Below are 23,707 nucleotides of genomic sequence, written 5' to 3' on the forward strand. Positions count from 1 at the left end.
CTCTCTAATTATGCAGTTGCCTAAGGCCTCGCGGCCACCTAATTTGCCTTATAATGGGAGAGGAGAGCCCAGCATCGGGAAGAAGGATTGCGCTGCTTACAAATGTGCAGGAATGATCTCCTCATGCCGGGACTCTGCACTGTCTGCTAACACCCTCCCTCCTCTTTCGCGGGCTGTACGGTGTGAGTCACCAGCCCCCTGGCTGCTATTATGCCTATGAAAAGGGCCGCACCAGTGATGAAAGGGTAGGTGAGCAGAGTCAGCCTGTCCTGTACAGGTCCTCTATGACTGAGGATGATTCTGGAATCCGCTCACACATCGCCTGCAGAAAATGCTCTGTCTTCTGCACATCCTGCAGATCGGCGCGCCAGATGGCTGACAGGTGGGCGTGGCCAGCGGAGGGAAAACCATCTCATGGCTTGGTCCGGAGACTAATGAGCTGCAGACTGCGGGGTTGACTGGTAGGTGAAGCCCCCTCATGTGTTGTGGATTCACACCGGCAATTCAGAGGCTGCTCTGGGTGCTGGTAGTCTGATGAGATTGGGGTGAGTCCAATGACAGGGAGGATCCATTTTTCTGCACACTTACACATGGCCGCTCTGTCCATCACCCAGCAAACCACTCCTCTTCCATGTGACCCTCCTCTCACGCCTCTCTCTCTCCTCACCCTCTCTCTCTCTCTCTCTCTCTCTCTCTCCTCACCTTCCCCCTCTCTTTCTCTCTCCTCACCTTCCCCCTCTCTTTCTCTCTCCCCCCCCTCTCTCTCTCTCCTCTCCCCCTCTTCCCCCCTCTCTCTCTCTCCTCTCCCCCCCTCTCTCTCTCCTCTCCCCCTCTCTAGCTCTTCTCCTCTTCCTTCCCTATCTCTCCTAACCCCCCTCTCCTCTCATCCCCCTCTATCCCATCTTTCTCTCCTCTTCCCCTATCTCTCTCTCCTCTCCCCTCATCCCCCTCTCTCTCCTCTCTTCCCCCCTCTGTCTCCTCTCTTCAACCCCCCCTGCCCTTGACCTCTCTCCCCTCTCTTTCTCCCCCCTCTCTTTCTCCCCCCTCTCTCTCTCGTCTCCCCCTCCCCATCTTTCTCTCTCCCCCTTCCTCTCTCTTGCCTCTCACCCCACCCCTCCCCCCTCTCCTTTCTCCTCCTATCATCCCTCTCCTCTCTCTCCCCCTCTTCTCCCCCTTTTCTCTTTCCTATCACTCCCCTCTCTCCTCCCCTCCCCTATTTTGCCCCCCCCCCATTATTTTTACCCTATTTTCTCCCCTACTTTGTCACATCTTTTCCTACTTCCCTCTTTCTCTCCTCTCACTTTTTCCCTTTCACTCTCCTCTTTCACCCCTTTTGCCCCCCCCCCACTCTTTCTTCCCCTTCTCCCTCTCTTGGCAGGGGAGAGGGAGAGTGGGAGGTAGGCCAAGTTGCTGCCCCCTGGGCCAAAAGTTGCCAGTCAGACCCTGCTTTCATTTGTCTCTATACTAGTTTGCCTTTTCCTGGCACTGCTGTAAAAAAGAAATTCAGCACCAGGCGCTGTTCTGTATTCAGGTTCACTGACCATAGTAAATACAAGTATGGGGCATAGGTTTAGGAAAATAGATGATGGATATATGGCCTTTGTTGGGTAATGTGAAATGTAGGCATAACGGACATCACTATATAGAGGGAGCTTGTGTTGCAGTGCATATGCTGTTGTGGTATGATCCAATGACATGCTGGAATCCTTGAGAATAGGGATGAGCTCTGTGTTCGATTCGAATGCATGTTCGACTCGAACATCGGTCGTTCGTCTTTTCGGAGAATTCAGAACTTTGTGGACAGTTCGCACCAAATTTGTGTGGTACGAACGGTCCACAATACACTACGCCATCTCAGTGCATTGCTGGCTCATGATTGGCCAAGCATGCACTGTGACCCCACATGCTTGGCCAATCACAGCGCCGGCAGCGAGGAGAGCCATAATTGGCCACAGGCAGGATGCCTGGGGCCAATTATAGCTCAGGAGGTTTAGTACACGCCCCACACTATATAAGGCCGCCAGCGCGGCGGCCTTGTGTAGTGTGTTAGCGTGCAGGGAAAGTGCTAGATAGGCAGGGACAGTGTGTTCTTTTCTCAGCCATCTGCAGGAGTTAGTGGGTGTTGTGTGCCTCCAGTGCAGTATACACCTGTATCTACCCTTTATTGCTGTTGTTCTCTAATACAGCCATCTGCAGGAGTTAGTGGGTGTTGTGTACATACAGCGCAGTATACACCTGTATCTACCATTTATTGCTGGTGTTCTCTAATACAGGCATCTGCAGGAGTTAAAGTGTGTGTTGTGTGCCTCCAGCACAGTATACACCTGAAGATACCCCTTATTGCTGGCATTGTCTGTTGCATAGCTTGCATATTAACCTTTAAAATTAGCACTTTTTATTTCAAACGTTCGAGTCCCATAGACTTTAATAGGATTCTAAAGTTCATACGAATTTTAGGTCCGTTCGAAAGGTTCTGGAACGAACCGAACCGGGGGGTGTTCGGCTCATCCCTACTTGAGAACTGGCCATGGGTGAATTGCCATCAGTTTATTGTACACTGTATAGTGCAATTCATTTTTATTGCTTGAATTATTTTTCCCATTATTGGAGTGGGGCCTCATGTCTAAGTTTTGCCAAAGGCCTCACAAAGCTTAGAGCCGCCTTTCTATCTCCCATCTATGTCAGCTTGTCAAAAGTTATCAGGAGCAGGACAAAGCTACAGGGCAGAGGGCTTTGAAGAGATACAAAAAAAAAAAAAAACACTACAGATATATGTGCCCAGCTCAAATTTCATGAATCAGGCTTACATACACTTTAAGCGGGGGTCTGAGTATTGCCTAACACTTTTCCATATACACAGTGGTCAGTGGTCTAGAGCAGGCTTTCTCAGCCAAGGTTCCTCCAGTGGTTTCTAGGGGTTCCTTGAGGAGCGGCAGATTTACCTTCCACCTGATGGTGCCCTCATAGGGCCAACATCGCCCAGCAGAGGTGTGAAACTAGTCGAACCTCATTTTTGTCTTGGGAAAATAACTACTGGCATCAATGATCTTTTGAAGTATTTGTATAGCGCACAACGCGAACTGAATCGCCTCAAGGCGCTGTGAAGAGCTTACATCTAGAAGAGGAAGGTCTTGAATTTTTTCCTAAAGGCCAGGTGGTTTTCTTCCAGGTGGATGTTGGTTGGTAGAGTGTTCCATAACCGAGGTCCTTGGACAGCGAATCTCCGATCCCCTTTGATTTGTACCGGGATTTGGGCACGAGGAGGAGGTTTTTGTTAGCTGATCGAAGACTGCGGCTTGGTGTGTAATGATTTATTTTCTCAATTAGGTATTGAGGAGCGTCTCCATGCACGCATTTGTGGGTGAGGCAGAGGGTCTTGAATGTGATCCGATTCTTTACGGTTAGCCAATGTAGGCTCCTCAGGGAAGGGGCGATTGATTCCCAGGGTTTTTTTTCCTGTTATCAGCCTTGCCGCCATGTTTTGGATAAGTTGTAATCGTGCAAGTTGATATTGTGGTAATCCTATGTAAAGCGAGTTTGCGTAATCCAGTTGTGAATTAATGACTGTTCCAACTACCACTGCTTTGTCATTCTTTGGGATAAAAGGGATGAGTCTGCGTAGCAGGCATAGCATATGGTGAGAACCACTGACTACTGCTCTTATTTGTGCATCCATTGACATTTGTGAGTCCAAAATGACCCCGAGACTCTGGACCTTGGTCTTTGGGGGGATGGTCTGCCCAAAGATGGCGGGTGGGGTCCAGGAGGTTTTGGTTAAGGAATTATGGTTTGGGTGTAGGATAAGAAGCTCTGTCTTTGATTCGTTGAGTTTGAGGGAGTTGGTGGTCATCCAGTCTTCTATTAAATTGAGGCAATTTTCTAGTTGTTGGTGGTGATCTCTTTGTCCAGTTATATGGAAATAGAGTTGCGTGTCGTCAGCGTACGAGTGGAAGCAGAGGTCTGAACATCTGATAATTTGGAGGAGTGAGCGGATGTAAATGATGAAGAGGACTGGTGACAAGGGTGATCCTTGAGGGACTCCGCAAGCGACTGCCCGGGATTCAGAGAAGAATTCTCCTAGTTTCACTGTCTGTGAACGATTTCCTAGGAAGGACTTGAACCACTGGAGATCTGAACCTTTGACTCCTGCTACTTCTGTAAGGCGGACGAGTAGAGTATTGTGGTTTACTATATCAAACGATGCACTGAGGTCTAACAGTACCAGGAGACATGACTCTCCGTCATCCACTGCTTCGAGGGCGTCGTCCCATATCTTGAGGAGAGCTCTTTCTGTTCCATGGCCTGGGCAGAAGCCTGATTGCAGCGGGTCCAGGAGTTTGTGTGTATCCAGGTGGAGTTGTAACTGTTGTACTACAGCTTTCTCCATGATCTTGGAAATGGTGTTAAGGCTTGTAATTGGCCTACGGTTGTTTGGATCCTGAGGGTCGAGGTTAGGTTTCTTTAGCAGGGGTTTGATGATGCCTTGTTTGAAGGTGCCAGGAGCGATCCCTTCTTGGAATGATCGGTTTATGAGGTGCGTTATAGTGGGAGCCACAATGTCGGAACATTATTTCAGTAGTTTTGTGGGGATGATGTCAATTGGGGATGTACTGTCACAAAGTTTATTGATGATGTTTTTAGTGGTGTCCGCAGTAATTGGGTTCAGTAAAAACTTTGGCGGTTGTGGGATGTTGGTGTAGACATCATATTTTTGTTTTTGATGGCTGAGGTTGGCTGTTTTCTTCTGAAAAAATGTTTTCCTGATGGTTTCGACTTTATCGATGAAAAAATCAGTTTGTTGCAGTAATCCTGGGTTTCGTTTGCTGGGGGCTCTAGGCATACCGGGTTCATTGATTGAGTGACTATTTTAAACAGTTCCCAAGGGCGGTTTAAGGCTGTTGAAATCGTATATGAGAAATGATCCTTTTTAGCTTTGACGATTGCTTTGTGATAATTCTCCGTGAGTCCTCTGTAGTTTGAGTGGTTTTCCTCTGTGGGATTTCTTCTCCAAGTTCTTTCAGCTCTTCTGCGTTCTTGCTTTAGTAGAGAGAGGGAGCCATTAAACCATCCCAAGTTTTTTTTCCTGATGAGAGTCCTGCGTTTTGGGCTACTGAGTCTGCCGATCGTAGTAATGCCTTGTTCAGGGAGTTGAGTGTTTGCTCCGCAGAGTGGCTTAAGTTCATTGTAGTTATCTTATTGGATAAAGTGGTTTTGAAGGATTTCGGAGTACAGTTTTTTCTGCGATCTGGTCCAATGCGTTGTTGTTGCAGGTTTCCGTTTTTCGTGGGTGATGTTGGAGGAGAGTTTGAATTTGATGGCGTGGTGGTCCGTCCATGGCAATGTCATGTTGTCCAGTATGTTGATGTCAATGTTTTGTTTAAAGATGAGGTCCAGGGTGTGTCCTGACCCATGTGTGGGAGTCTTTATCAGTTGCTGGAGACCCAGTTCTTCCAGTTGATTGATACAGGCGGTCGCGATAGGGTCTTGGGGCTCGTTTGCCCAGAGGTTAAAATCTCAGAGTGCCAGGAAATTTTTGAATTTTAGGGTGTGTATTGCAATGAACTCCGTGAGGGGTGAAAGAAGATTGGACTTGGGTCCCGGCGGTCTGTAGCATAGTAGAATATGAGTGGTGTCATGGGATGTTGTCCCGGCGGTCTGTAGCATAGTAGAATATGAGTGGTATCATGGGGTGTTGATTGAAGATGTAGCGTCAGGGTCTCCATAAAAGGCACTGGTTTGTGTGAAGATTGTTTGGTGAGCACCAGGTGAGATTTAAAGATCACTGCTAGGCCTCCTCCTTTTTTTCCTTTCCGGTGCTCGGTTAGGATCCTGTAGTTCGGTGAGGATGGTGTTGCAGTCAGGGGTTAGCCAGCTTTCGTGATGAAGAGGCAATCTAAGTTGTTCTTGGTGATGAAGTCGTGTACTTCCAGTCTGTGTTTGACTGCAGGCCTGGCGTTAATCAAGGCGCATGCTAATTGTTGTGGTTGAGTAGATATCTTCCTGTGTTTGATGGTTGCTTGTCGTCCGGTCTTTAGTAGTTCTTTTTGAAGGATTTTTTGTATGGAAGATGGCAATGTTGTGCTAGCATTCCTTAGTCTGTGGAGAACTTCTGCTGAGTATTTGAAGTAGCACATGGTCCGTGGATGAGGTTGATAGTACTAGGGGGCCTAAGATGATGATCCTGATCAGGGTTTTAACCTGAGGACGGGCTAGGTATCAGACTTGCCGCCGTGCTGTGGCTATTAGTAAGCGCGCAAGTTGATCTTGGGACACCTGTGCGGAGGGAGTTTTTGTATTTGGGTCGTGAGTTGCTGGCTATTCCAGCTACCTTTGCTTTAGGGCGAAGATCCCTGCCCAGAATAGAACCCGTTGGTGAGGCGGAATGGTAGTACTAGAGATGGTGTGAAATGGACATGGAGGGGGTGGTAGGGGTATGCTAAACCTACGGCCCTCCCGTTGATCCAGAGGAAGGCGAAAAAAACCCTGGCAGTGGCGGCCAATCGCACCAGTGGGGAAAAAAATTCCTTCCTGACCCACGAAGGCGGTCGGACGCAGCTCCTGGATCAATTGCTGGGGGGGGGGGGTGCGAGCTTACCTGGTTGCGGTGGCCCTGGTTAGCTGTGAGGTGGTCCGGTTTTGGTGGTCCTGGCTTGCTGTAACACCTGGCGCTTCTGAGGAGTGGTCCGGTTGCTACATGCAGTGGAGTCCTTGGTATGGAGGTCCTTGCATAAATAAATAAAAGCCAGTCATTGTAAGCAACCCTGTCAGTGGTAAGCTGTTTGTGTCAACGCTCTAACTGCTACAACTGCAGGAAAGCTTGTGCTGTTGAAAAACAACAGATTTATTGGCCAGATAACCAGGTTAAAAGAAAGCCAAAAAAAAAAAGAATTGGTAAGCTGTATTTTATTTTTGAATTTAAAGCCCACGTGCAGTTTGGGATTGAGGCCAAATATAAGATCCCCCATAGCAGCATTAAGGTAGAAATCATGTAAAATCCTAACTATACCTAAACCTGCCCCCACCCCCATTCTTTTTTTAATCTTTAAATTTTTTTATTTTATTTGCTTTATATTCAAATTTACAAATATTGCCACAAAATAATCACATACAATAATTCCCCTTACAAACAAATTTCCCTTATCCCCCCCTCCCATCCTCCCTCCCCTATCAACCCTCTCCCCCTCCCATTCCCTCCGCCGATAATATTCAATTCACAATTTATACAAAAGAAAAATTTTAAATAACATCAAACTTAAACAAATTACTCATTCCCTTCTCCCATCCCCCTCCCCACCTCTCATTCATTCCCTCCTTCATCCATCACTCTTACAACTTACTCACCCTTTCTCATTGCTCACCCCACTTTCCCCATATTTTAACAAACTTCCCATAATTACCTCTTTTCCTATATATGTATTCCTCCTTTTTTATGTTATCTTTCACCCTTTCCATCCATTCCTTTACTGTAGGCGCTTCCCTCCTCTGCCATTTAAACGCAATTAATTTCCTCCCCTGAAAAAGGCATCTAATAACCGCTGTGTGGATATCCCCTCGTACCTCCTCTTCTTCTATCAATCCCATTATACAGATTTTAGCTTCTACTTCCAATGATAACCCAAACACTTTATTAATTTTCCCTATTATTCCTACCCAATATCTATATAATCTTGGGCATCGCCAAATCATATGTATTAAATCTCCTCTTCGGTCCCCACACCTTTGGCATTCTGCGTCCTGTCTACTCCCAAATCTAAACATTTTAAGAGGAGTGTAATATACCCTATGGATTAAATACATTTGAGATATACTATGTGATGGAGATAAGGAAACTTTCGCCCCCAATGCCAGAACCTTTTCCCACTGTTCTACCGATATTGGGCCCACCTCTCTTTCCCATTTTGCCTTTTTTTTCTCCTCTATTACCCCTTCTTGTTCTGTTCCCTTTAGATACCTATAGATCTCAGAAATACCTCCTTTCGATATATTATAGCTTATGATTCTCCTGAGTGCAGGCATCTTACTCCATTCCAACTTCCTGTCTCTAAATTGTGCCTCTAACGCATGTTTAATTTGTATATAATTAAGGAGGTAATAAGCCGGTAACCCATATTCATCCCTTAGTTCCTGAAATGTTTTCAGTCTCCCGTCCTTATATAGTTGTACTAAGAAGTGTACGCCCCTCCGATCCCATTCTACTAATCTCCCCATTTTCTTAATTTCCTCTAAGTTTTTATTTTCCCATATTGGTGAGAATTCTGTATATCCTCTATACCCCAATATTACTTTTACCTCCTCCCAACACTTTACCATCAGTTGGACTGTGGGGCAGCTGGTCCTAAATGAGTCGGCTTCCACGGCTTCCGCGACCGTATTATGTGGAGTATCCCTCCCCAGGGGACCACCCCCCCTTCCTGTCACTGCTACCAGGTTACCTCCCCTCATATACTGTAATTGGGCAGCCAGAAAGTAGTATCTCATATTAGGTAGTGCCATCCCACCCATTTCCCTTGGTCTCTGTAGTACTTGTAAGCTAATTCTTGCCACACTGTTCTTCCATATCACCTCTCTAAACAAACTTTCCATTTTTTTAAACCAATATTTTGGAATCCAAACCGGTGAGTTTTGTATAACATATAATATTTGAGGCATCCACACCATCTTAATTAAGTTGCACCTACCGGCTACTGACAAGGGAGGTTCTTCCATATTCTAATTTTACGCTTTAATTTTGACATAAGTGGAACTAAATTCCCTGCTATATACTGCCTTGGATCTGCCGTATTCACTCCCAAGTACTTCATTTGTTTAACTATTTCTATTTGGGATACCTGTACTGGCAGTGGGGTATCGAGGGGATCCACTGGTAGGAGGGCAGATTTTTCCCAGTTAATTTCAAGTCCAGAGAAATACCCTAATTCTTTTATCAGGGTCATTGCCGCCACCAATGAGGGCCCCGTGTCCCCTAATAACAACAATACATCGTCTGCATACAAAGCAACCTTTTCCTCTTCGTTCCCTCTTTTAAACCCCCGGATATCCTGCGCCTCTCTCAAGGCTATAGCCAGAGGCTTTAAGAGGGCGAAAAGCAGGGGCGACAAAGGGCACCCCTGTCTTGTCCCCCTCTCCAAATGGAACCCCTCTGAACATACCCCATTTATTCTCACTTTCGCCCTAGGACCTGTATACAGTACTCTTATCCATTGCATAAATCTCGGACCAAATTGAAATTCCGCCAACACCCTCCTCAAATAATGCCACTCCACGCTATCGAAGGCTTTTTTTGCATCTAAGGACATAACTGCTCTATTCCCTTTGTTTTCTGAAGGAATCTGAATGTTTAAATAGGTGCGTCTCACATTCATATTTGTGGACCGCCCTGGGATAAACCCAGTTTGGTCCTGATGTATTAGTTTTGATATTATATTTTTTACCCTTGTTGCAAGTACTTTTGCCAAGATTTTAACATCTGAACACAGTAACGATATAGGTCTATATGATGCGGTCTCCAATTGGTTTTTCCCTTCTTTTGCTAGGACCACCACTGTGGCCTCCATCATTGATTGCGGCAACTGTCCCGCTTCAAAAGCGCCATTGAACACCTGTAGGAGAGCCGGTAAAAGTATCTCCCCAAATTTTTTATAAATCTCTATCGGCAGTCCGTCCGGACCTGGTGCTTTCTGATTTGTCATTTCTGCTGTTACTTTTTGCAGCTCCTCCAGGGTCAATGGTGCTTCCAAGCCCTCCCTATCTTCCTCCGACAGCCTGGGTAATGTTATTTTCCCAAAAAATTCCTGCATCTCCCCCTCTACTTCAGAGTTTGAAACTTTATATAGTTCCTCATAATATTTTCTAAACTCTTCCACTATTTCAGGTGTTGACTTCCTCATACCTCCCTCCCTGTCCAATATCGCCGGTATTATTGGGGACGAACTATTTGATTTAGCAATCAATGACAATACCCTCCCCACTTGTTCCCCTTCGCCAAAGAAGGACTGCCTCTGGAACTGCCTTTTCTTCTCTTCTTTCTCCCATATAAGTCTTTTATATTCTACCTGATTTTTCTCCCATTCCTTGGAACTTTCTTCTGAGGGGGCCCTTATATACCTCTCTTCTGACCTCCTTACCCTTTCTTTTGCTTCTATTTCCTTTGCTAACCCATTCTTCTTAATCTGCGATATCTTTTTTATTAGTTCCCCCCTTAAGAAGGCTTTCAAGGTATCCCACATTATTCCCAGGGACGTAGATCCCGCATTTATGCTCAAAAATTCTTTTAGATTTTCTTTTACCCCCTCCATGTTATCCATTAGTTCTAACCAAAATGGGTTTATCTTCCATTCCCTTCTACTACATCCTCTCCCTATTGTCATTAAAAACATTACCGGTGAATGGTCCGAAATTCCCCTTGGCTCGTACTCCACTTTCTCTACCATCCCCAGCGCCTCTTCATTACACAGCACCATATCGATCCTGGACAAGGTGGAGTACGTCTTAGAGTGACAAGAATACTGTTTTTTTAAGGGGTTCCACCTTCTCCATATATCCACAAAACCTGTTTCTTCACAGAATTGAAATAACAACCCATTAGGTCCCTCCCTACTACCGACCTTCTGTGGGAACCTATCTATTTTTTGATCCATTATCATATTAAAGTCCCCTGCTATTATGACTGGGATTCCAGGCTTATCCTTTATAAACTTCAGCAGTTCATATAATATTTCTGCATTAAATGGTGGAGGGATATACACAGTTGCAATCACACATACTCTATCTTCTATACCACAAAAAAGGAACACATATCTCCCTTTAACATCTATGATGCTCTGCCTGCAGGTTAGGCCCGACCCAGGATCTATTAAGACACTCACTCCCCTTGAGTAGGAGGTGTATGTAGAATGATATTGTATCCTATATTTTCTGTGTCTTAGCACGCTAATTGTATCACGGTCCAGGTGGGTCTCCTGCAAACAGAGCATCCCATAATTACCCATATTCCCCATGGAAAATAACGCACGTCTCTTCAGCTGTTCCTTCACCCCCCGTATATTCCAAGAACAAATTTTAACCTTTTTAGTGAAGTTCCCTACCTTACTGCTTACTCCCATATTTAAAGCCTAAATCACAATATCATACTTTTATTCTCCATTCTACGTGCTTTCTCTGTGTTTTCATACGTGATCTCCCCCTTACTTTTTTCTTTTTTCCCTGTGCTCCAAAATTTTAGTCCCACACATATTTTGTATCTCAAATTTACCATATTTCTTATGCACATTTTACACACATTTTATATAAATTGAACAATATTATTTCCTTGTGCCTCCCTTAATTTCATTTTCTTGTGCCCTTTTTCCCTGACCACCGTATTCAATGCAATTTCACCCATCAACTTTATACTTAAATATTTTTTTTTTGTGTAATTAATAATCCTTTACCATGCCTGCCTATATCCTTTCCTATCCTTTCAACCTCCTTTCTCTCGCTATCATTCATCCATTGATACTCCCCATCCCTTTTTTCTTTCCCCTCCCCAACCCTCCCATGCCCCACTTGGGGCCCTTCTAAGGGGCTTCCAACATGACCGTTTTTACCTCCCAGGGTGATATATCCTCCCCACCTACTCGCCCTACCCACCCACTCCCATTACTCTTATTTCTATAACAAAAAATAGTCCACATTACTGCCGAGAAAAAAAAAAAAAAAAAGGGGAAGGGGGGAAGACGAGAGGGAGGGAGACAAACAGAACAATATGGGGGCATTCCCTCTTAGTCCAAAAAAAAAAAAAAAAAAAAAGGAAAAAAATGTCCATTTTCTTTCTGTTTTCATATTACAGCATTCCCCTCTGTTGCAGCAGACATTTATTTTCCTCCAACCACGACTTAACTTCTTCTGGACTATTAAAAAATGTATTTTCCCCAAATGCTGATACCCTCAACTTTGCCGGATAAAGCAATGCATAGTTCACTTTAAGACTCTGCAATTTCTTTTTGCATTCTATAAACTTGGCTCTCTGTCCTTGCAGCTCTGGGGAAAAATCCGGATACAATGAAATCTTTATCCCATTATATTCAAGGTTACGCAGTTCTCTTGCTCTTTGAAGGATAACAACTTTATCTCTATAGGACAGCAATTGGATGATTATGGGTCTAGGATGACTTCTTTCTTCCACCATCCTAAACGGAATTCTATACGCCCTTTCAATTGCAAAAAATCTTGATAGCTTCTCACTCCCTACTTTATCCTTTATCCATATTTCCATAAATTCAGCAAGATTATTGCCTTCACTTTTCTCCGGAACACCTAAAACTCTGATATTTTTCCTGCGTATAATATTTTCCATATTGTCCATTTTAGCCATACACAAATTTAACTGGCCCTTCATCATTTGCATCTCCTGTTTCAGCGGGAGTACATCATCCTCCACCTGGCTGACTCTCTCCTCCATATCTGATATACGGGCCGCAGTTTTCTGTACTTCATTTTTAAGATTTATCCCATCTTCTCTTATCTGCTTTAATTGATCTGATACATCATCCAATGATAATTTACATGTATTCACCGCAGAAAGAATTTCTTTTAGTGATGGTTCTTTACCTTTTACCCAAATTTCTCCTTCTGTACTTATCTCAATGTCCCGTCCAATCCCCCTCTCCAAGGAGAGATTACTCACGGACGCTTGTGCTTCCGATATTCCACCCATTACACCCGTAGTGTCCGACCGGACTGCCACACATATTGCTTTATTTAAACTTGTCGGCTCTATTTCGGTCGTCAAGCCCTGGCTTTTCCTTCCGACCGTTTGCACGGCTGCAGTACTCTGCGGCCGCCCCTCTCCGACTTGCACGTTCTTTTTGGGTGTTTGGTTTGGAGTCTGATTAGGCGTATGGGCATATCGCTCTAGTTTAGAAGCGGCGGCAGCAGCAGCAACGCCTGTCAGCCCGGTCGAGTGACCAGCCTTATCTTTGGAACTACGTAATGTTTGTGATCCATTATGTGTGGTCGCCTCCTCCACCCCCCTTTTCCTAGTCATACCTTCAGGTCTTACGTCTCTTCCACCGGGGGGGGGGGGGGTATCGCTCAATCCCTCCCTTCGCTTTGATTCCCTCTCTCACAGGGTTTCTTACGTGGGGATCGGTGTTCCTCTATGGGAGAGCTTCCTGTGGCGACCTCCACATATCTCCACTGTTGCGCCATTCGGTCAACCGAATGTACCGTTACTCTCGCTTTGGTGGTGTCACAGCTTCGCAGCGTCCCCTCGTTTCGGCACCTCAACGCTCGGCTTCTCCTTCCCTCCTCCTCCTCCACACTACCTCGGCAGCATTAGTCTCTGGAGCGAGCGGTAGGTCTGAGCCCCCCCACCCCCATTCTAACCCTATTATAACTACCCTGTAAAGGAAAGTTGTCTATACTTACCTGTTCTAAGGGCACTTTGGTCTGGTCACATATTCGGCTCCCAGCGCTGGCTTCTGTGTAGAGGAGGGACAGCCAACAACAGATGACCCATAGTAAGCCTATGGGTGACCTTATTGCCCAGGCTTTGCAGCCGTTGTCAGCAATCTCTAATCCTCACTGAAGCTGGCACTGGTGAGATCAAGTGACAGGGCCAGAGTATCCTCAGAATAGGTAAGTATACACATCCTTTCTTTACAGGATGGTTAGAATTGGCTTCGAATAGGGGCGGGGGCAGGTTTAAAGGGATTGTAAAGTAAATTTATTTTTTCTTAAAATAACAAACATGTTATACTTACCTCCACTGTGCAGCTCGCTTTGCACAGAGTGGCCCCAAACCTGCTCTTCTAGGGTCCCTCTGCGGCTTTCTCTGCTTCTTCCCGCAGGTACTTCTCACGTTAATGCGAGCTCCCTCGCATGGTGAGAAGCACCTGCAGACGCGCTCCAGTGAAACAGCCGGCGGCTATAGTCGCTCGCTGTATTACACGCCCCCGCCCCCTGCGCGCCGCATCATTGGATGTGATTGACAGCAGCGCGAGCCAATGTCTGCGCTGCCTTCAATCCATTCACTCCAGCCAATCAGCGGCCAGGCTGAGCGGTGAAGAGGACGGCGGGGGCGAGTGCGGGACTTTCGAGGGGTGAGGTAAGTAAAACGGGGGGGCTGGGGGCGCCGGCACTGTGAGATTTTTTTCACCTTAATGCATAGAATGCATTAAGGTGAAAAAACATTTACCTTTACAACCCCTTTAAGTATGCAGTGCCCTAAAGTATTTATACCCCTTGAAATTTTCCATATTTTATTTTATGATGTTACAACCAAAAATGTAAATGTATTTTATTAGGATTTTATGTGATAGAGCAAAACAAAGTGGCACATAATTGTGAAGTGGAAGCAAAATGATAAATGGTTTTCAAAATAAATATGTGAAAATTGGGACATGCGTTTGTATTCAACTCCCTGAGTCAATACGTTCTAGAACCACTTTTTGCTGCAATTACAACTGCAAGACTTTTTTGGGGATGTCTCTTCCAGCTTTGCACATCTATTGAAATTTTTGCCCATTCTTCTTGCAAAATAGCTCAAGCTCTGTCAGATTGGATGGAGATCGTCTGTGAACAGCAATTTTCAAGTCTTGCCACAGAATCTCAATTGGATTTAGGTCTGGACTTTGACTGGGCTATTCTAACACATGAATATGCTTTGATCTAAACCATTCCATTGTAGCTCTGGCTGTATGTTTAGGGCCGTTGTCCTGCTGGAAGGTGAACCTCTGCCCCAAGTCTTTTGCAGACTCTTAACAGGTTTTCTTCTAAGATTGCCCTGTATTTGGCTCAATCCATCTTCCCATCAACTCTGAACAGCTTCCATGTCCCTGTTGAAGAAAAGCATCCCCACAACATGATGCTGCCACCACTGTCTTTCACGGTGGGGATGGTATGTTCAGGGTGTTAGTTTTCCACCGCACATAGCATTTTGCTTTTAGGCTAAAAAGCTAAATTTTGGTCTCATATGACCAGAGCACCTTCTTCCACATGTTTGCTGTGTCCCCCACATGGCTTCTCGCAAACGGGATGACTTATGGCTTTCTTTCAACAATGGCTTTTTTCTTGCTACTCTTCCACAAAGGCCAGATTTGTGGAGTGCACAACTAATAGTTGTCCTGTGGACAGATTCTCCCACCTGAACTGTGGATCTCTGCAGCTCCTCCAGAGTTACCATGGGCCTCTTGGCTGCTTCTCTGATGAATCCTCTCCTTGCCCGGCCTGTCAGTTTAGGTCGACAGCCACGTCTTGGTAGGTTTGCAGTTGTGCCATACTCTTTCTATTTTCGGATGTTGGATTGAACAGTGCTCCGTGAGATGTTCAAAGCTTGGAATATTTATTTTATTTTTTTAAAACCTAACCCTGCTTTAAACTTCTCCACAACTTTATCCCTGACCTGTCTGGTGTGTTCATTGGCCTTCATAATGCTGTTTGTTCACTAAGGTTCTCTATCAAACCTCTGAGGGCTTCACAGAACAGCTGTATTTATAATGAGATTAAATTACACACAGGTGGACTCTATTTACTAATTGGGTGACTTCTGAAGGCAATCTGTTCCACTAGATTTTGAGTTAGGGGAACCAAAGGGGGCTGAATACAAATGCACACACTTTTCACATATTTATTTGTAAAATATTTTGAAAACCATTTATTATTTTCCTTCCACTTCTCAATTATGTGCCAATTTGTGTTGGTCTACCACATAAAATCCCAATAAAATGCATTTAGGTTTTTGGTTGTAACATGACAAAATGTGGAATATTTCAAGGGGTATGAATAATTTTTCAAGGCACTGTAGTTAGTATTTGACTGGAGTTGTACTTTAAAAAAAAAAAAGCAGCTTTGCAGACTTGCCTCCCCTGCTCTGGTTAAATGGCACCCACAGCCTTCATGCCACTTCCTCTAAGATCAGGACATCAAGCCTAACCCCCCCCCCCCTTCCTGCCCTGGACTCAAATTATTTACCTCCCGCCCATCATGGGAGGAAGAGAAGGGCGAAGAGGACCCATGACATCATGGAACCTGGTCGATAACACTTTGAAATAAAAACAAAAACAAAAAAAAACAAAGAATATATACTGATTTGTTTTTTCTTCATTGTGGGGGAGCACTGCAGGGAGATTGCCCTTTCATAATGTCTGTATAACTGTGTCTTGACAGCTTGAAGGAACTTGAAGAGAAAATCACTATAGCCAAATGGGAGCGTGACCTTGCCATCAGAGAGAAAAATGTCCTAGGTAGTGAAAACGAAGCTCTGCAGAACCTAAACACTGAACTCCAGGCCTTAGTGAGACGACTACAAGAAACTGTCTTTGAGTCTGACCTAAAGGACCACAGGACTCTTCGCTCCCAAGTAATGGACCTCGGCTTTAGCGTGGATTACTTACAGGAAAAATCCAGGAAATTTTACACACATACACACTTAGGGCTTGGATACAGGTGAAACCATGTACCAAGGAGAAATGTGACATCAAATTCAGTGCTGGATTTATATAACTCAACCCAGTAGCTACATAATCTTTAAAGAACTATACATTAGCATGTCCATTAAATACAACTCTTTACAGGACATATCTTCTTTTTGCTTGTGATATTGTGAAACAGAATATTTATTTTCTAACAAATTAATAATCCCTTATTGCAGATGTGCCACTTGTTATCTTGCTGCCATCCCTTAAATGACTATATGCACCATTCTCTCAGGCACAGATGTACAGCAAGTCAAGAGTGTACAGAAATACAAACCTGAAAGTAAATGACATTAACCACTAGAGATCCGCGCTATAGCCAAATGACGGCTACAGCGCAGACCTCCTTTGCCGGGACTACGTCTATTGACGTCGCCCCGTGCACGAGCGGCCTGCGCGCTCTGTGATAGGCGAGTCTATGAGACTCGCCTGATCACGGATCCGAGCAAGGGGTCAATCCCGACCCCTTACCACGTGATCAGCTGTCAGCCAATGGCAGCTGATCATGTGATACAACGGAGCCGGTAATCGGCTATTATTCCTCCTCACGCTGACAGCGCAAGGAGAAAAAAAAAAGAGCCGATCACCGGCGGCCGTGATCGAGACATCAGTCCCAATCACGACCAGCCCTGCCAGTGCCCACCTGCCCCCTGCCAGTGCCACCTCATTAATAAATAAGTGCCCCCGTCAGTGCCACCCAGCAGTGCCCACAGTGCCACCCATCAGTGCCCACAGTGCCACCCATCAGTGCCCACAATCTGCCTCAACAACGGTGCTGCACCCCAGTGCCACATATCCATGCCCATCAGTGTCATCTACCAGTGCCCATCAGTGCCGCCCATCAGTGCCCAGCAGTGCCACCTATCAAAGCCACCTATCAGTGCCCATCAGTCCCATCTATCAGTGGTACCTATCAGTGCCCCTTAGTGCCACCCATCCGTGCCACCCATCCGTGCCATCTTATCTGTGCCCATCTTTGCCCATCAATGCCGCCTTATCTGTGCCCATCAGTACTGCCTTATCTGTGCCTATCGGTGCCACCTTATCTGTGCCTATTAGTGCCCACCAGTGCAGCCTATCAGTGCCCCCCAGTGCAGCCTATCAGTGCCGCCTCATCAGCGCACTTCAATGAAGGAGAAAAATTACCTGTTTGCAAAATTTTATAACAAACTATTAAACATGATTTTTTTTTTTTGCATCTTTTTTTGTTTGTTTAGCGAAAAATAAAACTCCCAGCTGTAATTAAATACCACCAAAAGAAAGCTCTATTTGTGGGAAAAAAATGATAAAAATTTCATTTGGGTACAGTGTTGTATGCCCGCGCAATTGTCATTCAAAGTGCATCAGCGCTGAAAGCTGAAAATTGGTCTGGGCAGGAGGGGGGTTTAAGTGCCCAGTAAGCAAGTGGTTAAACAATACCCTCATTTTCTATATATTATCTATACACAGTCACTACCTAATGGCCCTGTAATCTATTTTTAATTAAATAATGTAATTAATGTCCTCCATGTGCTCCTCTATCTCTGCCATCTTGGAAGCAATCAAGAAATGATGGCTCCTATATACTGTGGGACCATGAAGAATAAACATAGCCACCCTCAAATAGGAAGAAGGTACTTTTTGAGTTAGGAATACATACTTTTTTTTTTAAGATTAGTTTCAACTTATGCTTTACCTAGAACAGTGGTTCTCAATTCCTGTCCTCAGGGCCCACTAACAGGCCAGGTTTTAAGTATTACCTTGGGGAGATGCAGACTAGAGTACTGCAATCACTGAGCAGAAAATGATATCACCTGTGATGTATTTCAGTTATCTTGCAAACTGGCCTGTTAGTGGGTCCTGAGGACAGGAGTTGAGAACCACTGACCTAGAAGAACCTTTTCACACAGGTAACCACTACTGAGAGAAACATGTAGGCTGCCATTTGTGGCATCCTTAAGAAAACAAGTATGTAGATCAGGAGTTCTGTCTTTAACCCGTTGCCACCCAGCCTATGGACAAATGATGCGGGGACTGGCCTCTCGTCGATCTGGGTAGATGTCATATGACGTCCTACCAGATCGTGCTTCGTGCGGTCCTGCAGGGGCATGCTCCGACACAATCTGTTACCGGCTGTATCCACAGAACCCATCCGATGACTGATTGTACTGGCCCACTGCCAGTACCATGTGATTGCTGTAACCAATCAGTTCACATGACTGTCCTAAGCAATGGATGGCTTCCTTTCAAGCCATCCATTGTGTACAATTGTGTTGTGTTGCTAGCTGTGATTGGTCACAGTGATCACATGGTACAGACTGGGCCAATCACAGCCCATCTGCGCCATGTGATCAGCTGTGGCCAATTACAGCTAAACAAACGGAATGAATCAATTTCATTCAGTAAAATGCTTGCATTTGCAATGAAATTCATTGCTATAAGCAAACATAATATGTACAAAAAAAATACAGATTACTTACCCAGAGTAGTACAATGTTACTATGGTAACATTATATTGCTCTGGTCAAAGTGTGTTAAAATATTTGTAAAAAAAAAACAAAAAACATTTTTTTATTATATTTTTATTCTTTTTTTTCATACTGTCAGTGTCCCTGATCACCGTCACACCAGTTATATGATGATGCTGTACTGCACTGGTGACAGTATACACACACACTATATATATATATATATATATATATATATATATATATATATATATATATATATATATATATATATATATATATATATATATATATACAGTATTTCACAAAAGTGAGTACACCTCTCACATTTTTGTAAATATTTTATTATATCTTTTCATGTGACAACACTGTAAATTTGCTGTCCCCTCAAAATAACTCAACATACAGCCATTAAGGTCTAAACTGCTGGCAGCAAATGTGAGTACACTCCAAGTGAAAATGTCCAAATTGAGCCGAATTAGCCATTTTTCCTCCCCGGTGTCATGTGACTTTATCACTCTCTCAAACTGGTCATTGAAAGTTCAACATGGCACCTCATGGCAAAGAACTCTGAGGATCTGAAAAAAGAATTGTTGCTCTACATAAAGAGGGCCTAGGCCAGCCCTCAAAAATTACACACACACACACTTGCATTTTGCAAGTGAATTTTGAGGGCTGGTGAGAAGGGCTGCCTGGGAGCCGGGGGGGGGGGGGGGGGTCGAGCACCGCCAATCACAGAGGGGAAGAGAGGAGAGCCACCGGCTGGATGATCAGACCAGGGAACATCACAGCTTTAGTTTCAATAGCTGTCCCCTGCCATGCACCGTCACATAAGCCCCGTCTCTTTTTCTGGGACTGATAGACAGATTACCTGTCCAATCCTAGGACGGGTGACATGAATCAAAGTTCCCCCGGACAAGGGGAGGGGCTTATGTGACGTGCATGGCGGAGGAACACACAGCTATTGAAACGAAAGCTGTAATGTTCCCTGCTCAGATCATCCAGCCGGCGGCTCTCCTCTCTTCCCCTCCACAGGTAGGCTGCACATGGTGGGACACAGGCTGCACGTTGGGCACAGGCTGCATTGGTGGACATGGATAAAGTTAATATTTTTATAACTTAATTGCATAAAACATTAATATGTAATTTCATGAGATAATTTATGAGGGTGGGGCAAGGTTGGAGTTGGGCGGTGCAACTGGCGGCGAGTAACCCTTGAGGCCTGGCTAGTAGCTCAGGACTTGAAATTTTGAGCCCTGGCCTAGGCTATAAGAAGAGTGCCAAGACCCTGAAACTGAGTTGCAGCACAGTGGCCAAGACCATACAGTGGTTTAACAGGACAGGTTCCACTCAGAACAGGCCTCACCATGGTCGACCAAAGAAATTGAGTGCACATGCTCCGTGTCATATACAGAGGTTGTCTTTGGGAAATAGACATATGAGTGCTGCCAGCATTGCTGCAGAGGTTGAAGGGATGTGGGGCCAGCCTGTCAGTGCTCAGACCATACGCCACACACTGCATCAAATTGGTCTGCATGGCTGTGGTCCCAGAAGGAAACCTCCTCTAAAGATGATGCACAAGAAAGCCTGCAAACTCTTTGCTAAAGGCAAGCAGACTAAGGACATGTATTACAGGAACCATGTCCTGTGGTCTGATGAGACCAAGATAAACTTATTTGGTTCAGATGGTGTCAAGCGTGTGTGGCATCAACCAGGTGAGGAGTACAAAGACAGTGAAACATAGTGGTGGGAGTGTCATGGTCTGGGGCTGCATGAGTGCTGCTGGCACTGGGGAGATACAGTTCATTGAGGGAACCATGAATGCCAACATGTACTGTGACATACTGAAGCAAAGCATGATCCCCTCCCTTTGGAGACTGGGCCGCAGGGCAGTATTTCAACATAAAAACAACCCAAAACACGCCTCCAAGACTACCACTGCCATGCTAAAGAAGCTTAGGGTAAAGGTGATGGACTGGTCAAGCATGTCTCCAGACCTAAACCCTATTGAGCATCCTCAAATGGAAGGTGAAGAAGCGAGCAACCTGTGAAGCTCTGGTGAACTCCATGCCCAAGAGGGTTAAGACAGTGCTGGAAAATAATGGCGGCCACACAAAATATTGACACTTATTATTATTTTGAGGGGACAGCAAATTTACACTGTTATACAAGCTGTACACTCAATACTTAACATTGTAGCAAAGTGTCATTTCTTCAATGTTGTCACTTGAAAAGATATAATAAAATCTTTACAAAAATGTGAGGGGTGTACTCACTTTTGTGATATACTATATCTATATCTATATAGATATAGATCTATATATGTGTAATTTCTTAATTTTCCAAAAAATTACAACTTCAAAAAAAATCACCATGCCTCTTACTAAATACCTTGGACTGTCTACATCCCAAAAAGGGGGAATTTGGGAGTATTAGTACTCCCCTGGCATTTTTGGGCCTCAAGAAATTAGATGGGCCGTCAGTACATCAGGATTGATCAATTTCTAGATATATACACCATAACTGGAGCATAACAGAAATTAGGAAAAATCTGTCTTTTTTTGTTTATTTAGCAAAACCCCAGTGGTAATTAAATTTCACCAAAAGAAAGCACTTTTTTGTGTGAACAAAATGATACAAATTTAGTATGGGTACAGTGTTGCATGTGCAATTGTCATTTAATGTGTGGCAGCACTGACAGCTGAAAATTGGCCTGAGCAGGAAGGAGGTAAAAGTGCCCTTTATTGAAGTGGTTAATACTAGTTACAAGCTGATTAGGGACAGTGATTTAGAAAGTACTGAAGCCAGAGACACCCAGGTAAATAGCATTTTTATAAGGGTGTCAGCAATGGCAACTTAAATACTTTGCTCAGTATAGGTTACCTTCAAGTGGTAGTCCATTTATGCAGGTGAGACTTGTAAGGTTTGGGATGAAAATGCAGAGGACTACATAGTGTACTAAGACCCCTTTCACACTGTGCCGCCACCGGTGTCAGCAGTAAAGTGGCGCCAGCCGCGTTTTGCTGGAGGTATCACAGCGCTGCCCCATTGATTTCAACAGGGAGCAGTGGTGGGCACTGATGTGTCCCGTGCCCCGATGTGTCATGTGCCCCGTGCCCTGTGGCTTGATGTTCCCTGTGCCCTGATGTGCTATGTACCCCATAATGTACCCTGTGCCCTGATGTGCCATAATGTGCCCCGAGCCCTGTGTCATGTGCCATAATGTGCCCTGAGCCCTGATGTGCCCCAATGTGCCATGTGCCCCATGCCCTGATGTGTCCCGTGCCCTGATGTGCCCCGATGTGCCCAGTGCCCTGATGTGCCATCTGGCCTGATGTGCCCCATGCCCTGAGGTGACCCGTGCCCTGATGTGCCTTAATGTCCTATGCCCTGATGAGCCCCATGACCTGATATGCCCCTGCCCTCATGTCCTATGCCCTGATGTGCCCCGTGCACTGATGCGGCTTGATGTCCTGTGCCATCATGTCCTGTACCCTGATGTACTGTTCCCTGATTTGTTGTGCCCTGTACCCTGATGTGTTGTGCCCTGATGTACTGTGACCTGTGTCCTGATGTCCTGTGCCCTGTACACTGATGTGCTGGGCTCTGTACCCTGATGTGGCCTGGTGTGTTGTACCCTGATGTGTTGCACAATGATGTGCCTTGTGCCCTGATGCGCTGGGCTCTGTACCCTGATGTGCTGTGCCCTGATGTACTGTACCCTGATGTGTTGTGCCCTGGACTGGTCTGGATGAAGTCTATAGCCACATTTTTGGCCCAGTCCAGCCCTGGAAGAATCTGTGGCAGGAGCTCATGGGTAAAGCAAAGTGAACACTATAAGTAAACAGTGTCTGTGTATATCTGCTTGCTTGGATTCTATGTTGGAGTTATGTAGCCAAAAGCATGGCTAAGCAGTTGCAAGACGCTGCAATAGCCTCATTGCTTCTTTAACCATTTAAGCCCTGGACCATTTGGCTGGCCAAAGACCAGAGCATTTTTTGCGATTCGGCACTGCGTCGATTTAACTGACAATTGCGCGGCTGTGCGACGTGGCTTGTGAGGATCAAGGTATAAGAATAAAAATGGTTGACAGTATGTTTCACTAAATGCTTATCTCGTCTGTTTTCAGTTGTTTTAAAGACATCATTCTTAAAGGCCGGATGGGTGCAGTCACGTACACACAAAGAGGAAGCCATGTCGTAAGGGTCAACTGCTGCATCAGCTCTAAAAGCAGAAGACACTTAGAAATTGCCTTTTATAGAAGTTGTTTTGTTTCAACATTTTTTAACGCCTGTCTTTTTTAGTGTATAAAAAGAGCTGTGTGATAATAAAGGACCTCAGAGTGAGTGAGTGTGACCGTCTGAGCAGACATACTGAGAACTCTTTCCGTGTCTCCTTGCTTAGATAAGACTCTAATAATAATTGGGAAACGGTAACATAACTTATGAATAGGTGACTTGCAGTAGTCACACCTAACATTTTTGGCGCACGAACAAGGGACTTCGCTAAAGAAACTACAAGAGGCGAACGAACATAAGGACGGAACGAAGAGGTCGGGCACATCAGGAACCACAGACAAAACCTGCGCAGGTAAGAAAAGCTTTATTTTCTTATAAACTCTGTGCTTCTTAGATTTGTGCCCACCCGATCTGTCTGTATTGTTCTTCAGGTAAAACCAACCTCTGTAGTAAGCGAGTCTTGAATTTAATATTTGACTTATGTTACCGTTGTTTCTTGTCTGTCTCCTTGTCATCTGTCTGTTGTGACTGAGATAAGCCCTGTTTGTATGGTGTGAATTGAAACATA

At 45.0% G+C, this 23,707-nt stretch overlaps 1 protein-coding gene across 1 annotated transcript in view; it reads left to right on the top strand.

The window, feature by feature from the left end:
- Positions 1-16,555, top strand: part of LOC143940874 (uncharacterized) — a 48,092-nt gene extending 31,537 nt beyond the window's left edge. Inside the window, exon 5 of the mRNA XM_077462670.1 lies at positions 16,147-16,555. Coding sequence (XP_077318796.1) covers positions 16,147-16,429 — 283 coding nt within the window. The 3' untranslated portion in view covers positions 16,430-16,555. The remainder of the gene's footprint in view (positions 1-16,146) is intronic.
- Positions 16,556-23,707: the final 7,152 nt, after the last annotated feature.

This window comes from Lithobates pipiens, unplaced genomic scaffold (assembly GCF_037356315.1).
Source record: "Lithobates pipiens isolate NorthernLeopardFrog02 unplaced genomic scaffold, aLitPip1_a1.2 Scaffold_3, whole genome shotgun sequence".
Classification (NCBI taxonomy): domain Eukaryota; kingdom Metazoa; phylum Chordata; class Amphibia; order Anura; family Ranidae; genus Lithobates; species Lithobates pipiens.